We start from the raw sequence: 10,510 nt of genomic DNA, 5'->3' as shown, positions 1-10,510 counted from the left end.
ACTAATATTTATTCTTTTAATAATATTAACGTTAGAATGTCTCTTTCTACCAACGTAATAAAAAAATCGCTGCTTAGTTTGGTACAGCTGTAGTAGAATAAAATAAAAATTGCAAAAAAAGGCATAAATACCTAAATTTTATTCAAATAATGTATTACCAAGTTAAAATAAATGGCAACACTGTCGCTCTATTTGTTTAGGTTTTTGCTAATTAGACAATTTTATTTTTTGCACGCTCATTTTTTAGATTTTGCAAATTAACTAATTAAGTTTGTTTTAATATAATAAGCATAAATATTATAACAAAACAACAATTTGTTTGTAGTTTAGATGTTAAAACTGTTGTAAATAAAAACAAGAATAATGGAAGATCAATCTCAAAACGAAAATGAAAATCGTTTGGTAAATTTTCTAGTATTTTAAAATTTATTTTTTTTCAACAAAATCTTAATCATAAACATGTAAAGCTGTAAATAACTCTGATAAGTATTTTTTTGTATACAATGATTCATTTGCAGAACATGGTAACGTTTTTAAACTAGCTATTGTTTAAATCTATTAACTGATCGTCTGTAAAATTAATATGCTGTAGCGGCCCCTTACGGACTCGTGATTTTGCCTGATAAGAAGTCTGGGCTACAGTCTTATCTTTTGCCATTTTTGTATTATGTTGTGTCTTATAAACCGACTACCACTTCATTACTTACTTAACTGTTTTTGCTTAACACTTTAATAAATTATATTGTTACGATTTATAAATGGGTGACCCCAAAAATTTTAAAACAATATGACGCAAGAAAATGCTGTAGCAGTTAAACTGCCGACCTTTTTGTCGCAACATGCCAAAATTTGGTTTAACTAAGCAGGAGCCCAATTTACTCTGCGAAATATAACAATCTACAAAACAAAATATTGCCATGTTGTTGCAGCACTAGACCAGGACACAGCAGAACGCGTTCTACGGAAAATCCACCAAGTTTATCAGAAATCGAATATGCCGGTTGACAATAACGATGAGCGTGGCCGGCAGTCTGTTTAATTTATACTTCGTTAAAGACAATCCTTAAAACAAAACTTTTTAGTTGATACTGGAGCTGAAATAAGCGTATACCCACCAAGAAGAATTGATCGATATAATGGCTCTAACCAGAAAAAGCTTCGAGCCGCCAACGGAAGCGAAATTAAGACGTACGGCCAACGCCTGTTACATTTGGATTTACCATTTGGTAAATTTAAATAGATTTTCACAATCGCAAAAATATCTCAACCACTGCTCGGGGCAAATTTTCTTCAAGCCAATTCACTTTTGGTAGACATAAAAAACAAAACATTAATTAGCGCTTAATTGAACACAAACTGTTTGATTGAGTTGTTAAATGTCTCAGCCCCCAGAATAAATGCAATCGATTTACACCAAAGTTAATATGCTGCTTTACTCGCACAATTTCCACTGATAACAACTCCAAATTTCCAACAAAAGCAAACCAAACACTAGGTGGAACATTTTCTTATAACAAACGGGCGACCGATTAGCGCCCGTGCACGAAGACTGCCACCAGACAAACTGGCACAAGCCAAACGTGAATTCAACATGATGAAAAGCATGGGTATTGTCAGAAGATCAGCCAGTTTGTAGGCACCTCCATTGCACATGGTTAAGAAATCCAACGGTGATTGATGACCATGTGGAGATTACAGACGACTAAATGCTGTTACTACATCCGATACCCCATACCACATATTCAAGATTTTTCTGCAAATTCAGAAAACACAAACATATTTTCAAAAATAGACTTTGTTAGAGGCTCCCACCAAGTATCTGTTGCTACAGAAGATATTCCAAAAATAGCAGTCATTACTCTTTTTGGCTTATTTGAGTACATAAAAATGCTCTTTGGATTAAAAAATGCAGCACAAACTTTTCAAAGACGGATTGTGTGTGCCGGAATCTTAATTTTGTTTTCATGTACTTGGATAATATTTTGGTATCAAGCATGTCAAAAAACAGAAGTTATAAACAATTTTCCACAACCAACCTCATTTCAAGAACTGCAACAGTTCGTTTGCATGATAAATTTTTATCATCGTTTTCTACTTAACCATTACTGTGGAGTGACCAACTAAATATTGCATTTATTAAAGCTAAAAACATTTTAGTTAATGCTACTATGCTTTGCCATCCACAAGTAGGAGCGCCAACTGCATTAACTGTGGATGCTTCCGATACAGCTGTTGGAGGAGTACTACAGCAAAATATACATGGTTTTTGGAAACTATTGACTTTCTTTAACAAGCATCTTCGGCCACCTGAAATGAAATACACTGCATTCGACCATGAACTACCATCATTACATCTTGCTATTCGCCATTTTAGATACATTTTGGAGGGACAGCACTTGGGTTTTACGAATTACAAACCACTTATGCATTAACTAAAACTGCTTCACCATGGTCAGCCTGCCAACAACGACAACTTAGTGCTATTTCGGGATACACTACGGATATCCGCCATATAGAAGGAAAAAAAATTTTTTGTTGCTGACGCATTATCAAGATTTAGGGCAAATGTCATACAGGCATCTATAGGAATTAATTTTTCGGATATGGCCTTAGATCAATCGAAAAATATTTGATTTAGTTCATGGTTTATCGGATCCGTCGATACGAAGCACAAAGAAACTAATTGCTGTAAAATTTATATGGAAAGGACTTAAAAAACAAATTGGTGAATAAGCAAAACAGTGTGTTTATTGCCAAAAAGCTAAGGTCAACAAATGCACAATAATCTTACTGCACTACTATTCATTAGACAAACGGTCTGGTGTAACGATTCCGTAGACAACTTAAGGCATCTTTAATGTCGCGACTTAAAGACAACAATTGGGTTGACGAACTGCCTTGGGTTCTACTCGGAATTAGAACCGCACCCAAAGAAGATTTAGGATGTTTATCAGCAGAAATGGTGTATGGAGCACCACTCACCATTCCAGGCCGATTCGCGAAGGCTACAAACTAAAACATTGCACCTGAAGATTTTTTACAAAAGCGCGCCACGTTATAAAACAAGAAGCGCCTCAAACCTCATGGCAACAAACCTTTTGATTTAAAGAACAGCAGCTTTGTTTTTGTCATAAAAGTTGGATACAAGGCGCCACTTTGCACGCCATATGAAGGTCCAAATAAAGTTATTGGGCGGACGTACTGAAATAATTTCGATTGATCGCATTAAACTCGCGTATCTGGATCGCAAAATTCCTGAACAGCTAGCTCAACCAAAGTTGCAAGGCAGACCTCGTAGGCAAATAATTCTAAATAAAACAAATGTAAAAACTCCTACAGAGACGAAAACAAACAATCGAAGAGATCGAAACAAACGTTAAATTAAACCACCACAACGGTTTACCCACATTTAACGTAAATGGACGATTTGCCACCTCTTGGGGGGAGATAATGTAGCAGCCCCCTTAGTGACACTTGATTTTGCCTGATAAGAAGTCTGGGGTACTTTTTATATACCCCAAAATACTGGAGTTAATTTCACTTTTTTTGTGTCATAAATTGTTAAACAAAACAATGTAGTTCATTCTTCATCAGCAGATTATTTAACTGTTATGTCTCCAAGTTATTTAGTTTTATGTTTAGGCCACTCGGTCATATTTCTTTATCGAGATTAAATAACTGGAAAAAAATTAAATTAAATTTTATTTTCAGGTCAGAGTGCCAGATTTAAACTCTCCAGAATTACTTGCTGGGTTAAGAGAGATTGTAGCTGGTGCTCCAGGTAGGATTTGTTTTAATGTTAGGTTGTGGTTTAATATAAAAACTATTTTCAGATTTTTATATAAATTGTTTTCTAAACAATTAGAAGTAGAAACTGAATTTGTTTTTGTTAAATTTTTACTCCTTCAATTTGTTGACCAAGATTTCAAACTAATATTAAGGTCCTGTTACTTTGCAATTCCATTTTAATGATCAGCGGCAAATTCAACAAACTCACAATGTTCAACATCACAATGTGGGACAAATGATAGCTAGGCAGACCAATGTACAGGAGCAAACTAATGTTGAACAGCAAACTAACGTTGAACAACTTACCGAAATACAGGAGCAAACTAATGTTGAACAACTTACTGAAATACAACACCAAGATAAGACTGAGGTCCAGCATCAACACAACATTACTGGTGCAAATATTCAACATCTTGGAGACAGATATGGTAATGCTGCCGGTAAAACTATTTTAAATTTAGTATCTCGAAAATGTACTTACCTGATATGCTTAATATGCCCATGTGTGATATGTAATGTCATTTATTTTTGGCAGTCATTAACTTAATATTTTTAATGACTGATCACTTAAAAAATCCATAGTTCAGTAGTGAAATAGTGGACAAGCACAAAGGTAGGTTAATAATTATGTATGTTAAGCAGGTTGCCAGAAGCTTCGGCCGTGAGAAGCTTCGGCCAGAAGGTTCGGCCAGAAGGTTCGGCCTGCAAAAAACGCGGGGGGTCGGTGACGAAATTGCCGCGTAAAATGTCAGTTTAAGACCATATTTTACCGAAATTCAAAATAAAATTTGACAAAAAGTATAATACATAAAAAAAATTTAATTGGTTGTTACGTTAACGACATACGTTAGTTTTTAGAATATTTATTTTTTTAAGATTTTTGTTTCAAAAACTAATTTTAGGCCTTCAAAATTTTGCGACGAATCGATCTCGGCCTGCGAAATTTTTCATTAAACTGCAGGGAGTCTGCAACGTAAAGCCTGCGCATACCTTCAACGCAAGACCATATTTTACCAATATTCAAAATGAAATTTGGCAAAAAGTACAATAGTTAAAAAAGTTTTAACATGTTGTTAAGATAAATATATATGTTAATTTTTGGAATATTATTTTTTTTTAAATAAATCAAATTTTGGTATTTATAAATTAGATTTTTTTTTTTTTAATTAATTTTAAGTTTCAACAAATTTAGGATTTAAAACAAATTTAGGATTTTTTGTTTGTTTTTACTTTAGATGAATTAGGAGTTTTCGGTTTGCTATTTGGCACCAAATTTAAAAAGTAAAGCTGGTATAAGCTGAATTTTTAGTCTATTCTCAATTCTAAACTAAAGTTTAAAACTATGTGTTATTAATAAACTAAAGTTCATAGCTGGGGGTAATTAATTAACTAAAGATTGAATCTGGGGGTAAATAATGAACTGTATTTTAAATTTGGGGCTGTATATTAAATAAACTTGGATTTTTTATATAGTGGATTGAGTACAAAAGCGTAAAAAAAATGATGTTTATCTTTTAAATAATTGTTTTAAAGCAATTTTTTTTTCCTAAAATTTTATGCTTGTGTGTTTGTTATGTTTTTTTTTTTATTTTTTAGAAATGCGTTTTATTCCAGTAGGATTGAAATTATAATTAAACTTTTCCGTAATGACGAAACATAAATCTTATGGAGATTAAATATTGATAATCTAAGTTTAAAATCAATGGGATGTACGCTAGCACGAAATTTTTACCTCAAAAGCGTCCGTCTTTAATGCGTTTCAAAATTACGTTTTCAAGAACAAAATTAAGAAAAAAAAATATTCCAAAAATTATCATATATATTTATCTTAACAACATGTTAAAACTTTTTTAACTATTATACTTTTCGCCAAATTTCATTTTGAATATTGGTAAAATATGGTCTTGCATTAAAGGTATACGCAGGTTTTACGTTGCAGACTCTCCGCAGTTTAATTAAAAATTTCGCAGGCCCAGATCGATTCGTCGTAAAATTTTAAAGGCATAAAGCACTTGTCTTTAATTCGTTTTAAAATTAGTTTTTAAAACATAAATCTTAAAAAAAATTTATATTCTAAAAACTAACGTATGTCATTAACGTGACAACCAATTAAATTTTTTTATGTATTATACTTTTTGTCAAATTTTATTTTGAATTTCGATAAATACGGTCTTCTGTTGACATCAAATCCGGGCTTTACGCCGTGGACTTCCCGCAGTTAGATGAAAAATTATGCATGCCGAAAGTAAATTTTGCAGGCCATAAGCGCTCGTCTTTAATCCGTTTTAAAAATACGTTTTTAAGACAACAATTTAAAAAAAAAAAATTCTGAAAACTAACATATATATTTATCGTAACAACTTTTTAAATTTTTTCAACTCTTTTTTTTATTTTTTTTTTATGTATTATACTTTTTGTCAAATTTTATTTTGAATTTTGGTAAAATATGGTCTTAAACTGACATTTTACGCGGCAATTTCGTCACCGACCCCCCGCGTTTTTTGCAGGCCGAAGCTTCTGGTCCCCTGTTAAGCATAGCAGGCATAACGTGCATATTAGGTATAGCCATTTTAAATTGCCCATTTTAATTTGTTTGGTTACAATTTAACACAGTTGTAAAACAATTTTTAAACTTTTTTTATAATTTATTTTGTATTACAGAAAGTGCATCTCAGCCAAACACCAGACCCAAACCAAACACCAGCTCCCAAGCAAACACTAAACCCAAACCAAACACCAGCTCCCAAGCAAACACCAGACCCAAACCAAACACCAGCCCCCAAACGAATACAAGCCCCCAACAAAGTTCTAGCTCCAAACCACATATTAGCCACCAACTAAGTACCAGGCCCCAGCCAAACACCAGACCTCAACCAAGCACCAGTTCCAAACCAAGTACTAGCTCTCAACCAATTCTGATCAGCCAGCAAGACCAACAACCAAGTAAACCTGCAGCTACACCCAAGCCTAAGGTAAATTCAAGGGATAGGCTGAATTCATGATAATTTAATTTGTTGAATTTCAGATTTTTTTTACAAAGATTTCCAAATTTGTGTGTATATACTGTCAGCATATCTAGTAATTTATTTTAATCTATTTATTATTATTTTTAGCTATAATTTTAAGCTTTTGCATTATAGTTTTAATTAATTCAGAATTGTGATTCAATCCCATTTCTAAAATTTTTTTAAATAAACCTTATTTTTGTTTTAATGTTGTTATAGGAAAATCAACCAGTTAAAAATATCTTTATTATCACACTCCAGTTGACTGGTTTGCTTGCTTTAATGGTTGTTGAAACTGGATGCTACTTTGCTGGAGGACACAGGAGCGCTGATCCTGGAAAACTAGTGTTGGGCCTACTTGATGTTGTAACAAATGGGGTGCTTGAGATATTCATCAACAGAGTACAAGGGGGGCCATTTATTATTGAAATTGTGGCTGAAAATCAAACTGTTTATCATGAATTTTTTAAATATTTTGGCATAAAAAATCAGTTGTTTAACAATTTTAATGTTTTTTTGCAAAACTATTCGATTCAAAATGGTTTTTCTGAAAGTGAATTAAAACTAGATTCAGTTGAAATAACTGAAGAAAAAAAAGTTTTGGTTTCTGAAGTTGAATTGAAAGAAATGAAAAGAAAAGCTGGGGAAAGAATTCACAAGTTTATGACAACAAAAATAGAGGTAGGATTGTTTAAAGTTTTTATTATTCTATAAATAGTTTTGTATTTAAACTGTATTTATAAAAAAATATTATATGAATAGACTACTGTGGTATATAATTCTGTTCAAACAGTTATTCTCTAATAAAGATAACTGTATATAATTATAAATATCGCAATTTCAAACTAAGTTGTCACCAGAAGTTTTTACTGCGTAAATGTTACAGCAGTTGTGATTGAAACCTTTTTTTTTAATATGCTATCAACTAGTTTACTTGTGGTGCTTTTATATCTACTTTCCATTTGTTAGTTATATTTTTTAATTTATAGAAAAAAGAAAAAAAAATAGGTAAGTGTTAAAATTGTTTTGTTGATATTTAATATGTTTGTTAAATATTAAATGTGTTTTGTTAAATTATTTTAACTCAAGAATTAATTTGTTTAGTTCCAACAAAGTTACTTATAATGGGAGGACTTTATAATAGCACAAATGTTGTTTTGTTTGACTCTGTTACACAACAATGGACTCAAATGCCAGTAAGTTTTCTATATTCTAAAAAAAATGGTTTTATTTGTAAACTTGATTTTAATACAATAAGTTTATAGTTTAAAGCCAGAATATTATTTTTGTAAAATTTATTTGTATTTAAAAGATTTATGGTTTTTAAGTAATAAATTAATGACTAATTAAAATTGTTAATATGTTTTATTAAGTTTAAGTAAAAGTAAATTTACAGTTTTTAATTTTTTTTAATCTATTTAATGTTAACTTAAACAAAATATATTTGTAGAAATTAAATGAAGGAAGGTGGGGAGCTTCATCTGCTGTTGTCAACAATCAAGTTTTCATCATGGGAGGGTTGGGTAAATCCTCTGTTGAGAGTTTAAAGTTAGATGAAGTAGGTCCACAATGGAAAGTTGAAAGTCCAATGAAACAAACTCGGTGGTTTGCATCATCAGCTACTTTAAATGGTATTAACTTTAAGTTGATTAAAACTATTTGTTTATTGTATTTAAATCTGTGTTATTTTGGTTTTGTTTTGTTTTTACATTATTACATCACAAACTCAAATAATTAACTTTGTAACTTGCACAAATTATAATTTTTTTAAACTCTTACGTAAACTAAAATAAATATTTAAAGTTTCATTAAAAAATTAATATTTGCAAAATATTTATTAACAATGTCCAATTGTGACACAATAACAATGCCCCATTGTTACAACTTTACTTTAAATTTTTATTGTTTTTATTCTTAGTTTGAAAAATCAGAAATTAGAAAATTATTTAAAAAAAATTTAAAATTGTTTTAGATTGTATTTACACAACTGGAGGTGAGGGCAAGAAAGGTATTTTAATGTTTAAAAAAGAGGAAATTTTATCAAGTGGGGAATTCTTAGATGTGAGGACAAATAAAAGAGGAAATATTCCTAACATGATTGTTCCACGATGGCATCATGTATTACTTGCTGCAAGAGGTTGAGTTTTAATGTTAAACCCAATACAGTTTACAAGAGAGTTATTTATAAATTATTAGAATTATAAATTATTAAATAAAATTAGGACTTATTAAATAATTTGTAAATCATTTTAAAAAACTTTCAATGTAATTGTTTTATTAATTGTGCCATTTAAAATTACCCGAAAAAAAATTAATTAAACATTAAAAATTAAAAAAAAACTTAAAAAAAACAGTAGAGAGCTTTTTTGTTAAAAAATAAATTACAATAAATAATTAAATATAATAATTAATTATTATTAAATAAACTTAACAAATTGTTTAAAAAAATAAATATTTATGTTCAGGTAAATTATTTGCAATCGGGGGATATAACGATAAAGATAAAAATTTAAGTTCATCAGAATGTTTTGATTTTAATAAACAAAAATGGTCTCTTATTTCTCCAATGAAATATGGTGTAAATGAACATGCAGCTGTAGTTTTGGATGACCACATATTTGTTACTGGTCAGTATTATTAGTTAATTTATTATTGTGGCAGACTAGGTTATACGTCAGGGAATCAGTAAAAGTAAAATTATTTTTATTGCAACAAAAAATTTAAATTAAATATAAAATGCAAAAAAAAAAAAAATTAGTAACTAATGCAAGATTTATTTTTAATTTAATAGAAAAATAAAGAAGTGCCACACAGTCTTGCAATTGTTTTGGTTAACATAATTCTAATTTATGATAAATAACATTTTATTGTTAAATTTAATATAAAAGAACTTTAAATTTTCTTAAATAATAAATATTAAATGTTGTATGTGTTACATTCATTTGTAATTGATTATTAATATAATTTAATCTAGGTGGATTGAAAGATGGCATTGATGAAGTTTCATCAGTGATCAAATACAACATTATTACTGATACATGGTCCGAAGTTGCACCAATGAACAAGGCTCGATATGGTCACTGTGCCTCAGTTGTAGATGGCAAGATTTATGTTGTGGGGGGCAAGGATAAGTAAGTTAAACTAAATATTTAGTTTGTAATAATTTATTAAACTCTGGTTTATTGTTTTATTATTTAGGTTGTTTAGTGATGATCCAGTTAATTCCATTGAAGTATTTGATCCCACGAACAACAAGTGGACAATCATTGCTGAAACAGAAAGGAAAATATTATCTGCAACAATGGTGGTCATGTGACGTCATAATTATTATTCCAAGTGATTATGATGTTATAAGAACGTTTTATTTACTGTTTTACATAATTTTTATTAATTTATTTTCTTAATTAGCGCTTGATTTTTATTATAATAAAACTTGATTATGCAATTAAATGCTAATTAGTGAGTTTAAAACGTGGACATTGATGAATATTGCGCCGAGTAATTTTGTGTTGATTGTTATGCAATAAAATCATGGATATTTTAAAGTGGATTAGGGTTCACATATTACAATTAAACTTATTTAATTTGAAGATTGGTAAAACGTCGCTTATAATGACGTCATCAGAGAATTCGCATTACGCACCGATGTAGCGAACTTTTAATAAAACTGTCCTTAGTTGTTAGTTGGTTACAAGAATAAGTTATGTCTATATCCA

The 10,510-nt window shown here is 30.3% G+C and overlaps 1 protein-coding gene across 1 annotated transcript; it reads left to right on the top strand.

Moving 5' to 3' along the window:
- Window positions 1–325: 325 nt before the first annotated feature.
- Window positions 326–10,285, top strand: LOC145742957 (uncharacterized). The gene is made up of 12 exons (XM_082560803.1): window positions 326–402; window positions 3,712–3,781; window positions 3,942–4,217; window positions 6,451–6,761; window positions 7,014–7,475; window positions 7,784–7,802; window positions 7,899–7,990; window positions 8,245–8,425; window positions 8,767–8,931; window positions 9,260–9,421; window positions 9,769–9,925; window positions 9,993–10,285. Exons 1-12 carry the CDS (start codon window positions 364–366, stop codon window positions 10,108–10,110), a joined length of 2,052 nt encoding a protein of 683 aa, XP_082416929.1. The 5' UTR covers window positions 326–363; the 3' UTR covers window positions 10,111–10,285.
- The last annotated feature ends 225 nt before the right edge of the window (window positions 10,286–10,510 follow it).

The sequence above is a fragment of the Corella eumyota genome, chromosome 2 (genome assembly GCF_963082875.1).
Source record: "Corella eumyota chromosome 2, kaCorEumy4.1, whole genome shotgun sequence".
NCBI classification, from domain to species: domain Eukaryota; kingdom Metazoa; phylum Chordata; class Ascidiacea; order Phlebobranchia; family Corellidae; genus Corella; species Corella eumyota.
Note: the sequence above shows the minus strand (reverse complement) of the source record. Positions and strands in the feature narration are given on the sequence as shown.

Bases quoted from the DNA above. Each gene is read 5' to 3' on its own strand.
- LOC145742957 (XM_082560803.1), top strand. From the start codon at position 364: ATGGAAGATCAATCTCAAAACGAAAATGAAAATCGTTTG. The intron at 3,782-3,941 runs GTAGGATTTGTT...ACTAATATTAAG, and splicing joins GATTGTAGCTGGTGCTCCAG to GTCCTGTTACTTTGCAATTC. The intron at 9,422-9,768 runs GTCAGTATTATT...AATTTAATCTAG, and splicing joins TGACCACATATTTGTTACTG to GTGGATTGAAAGATGGCATT.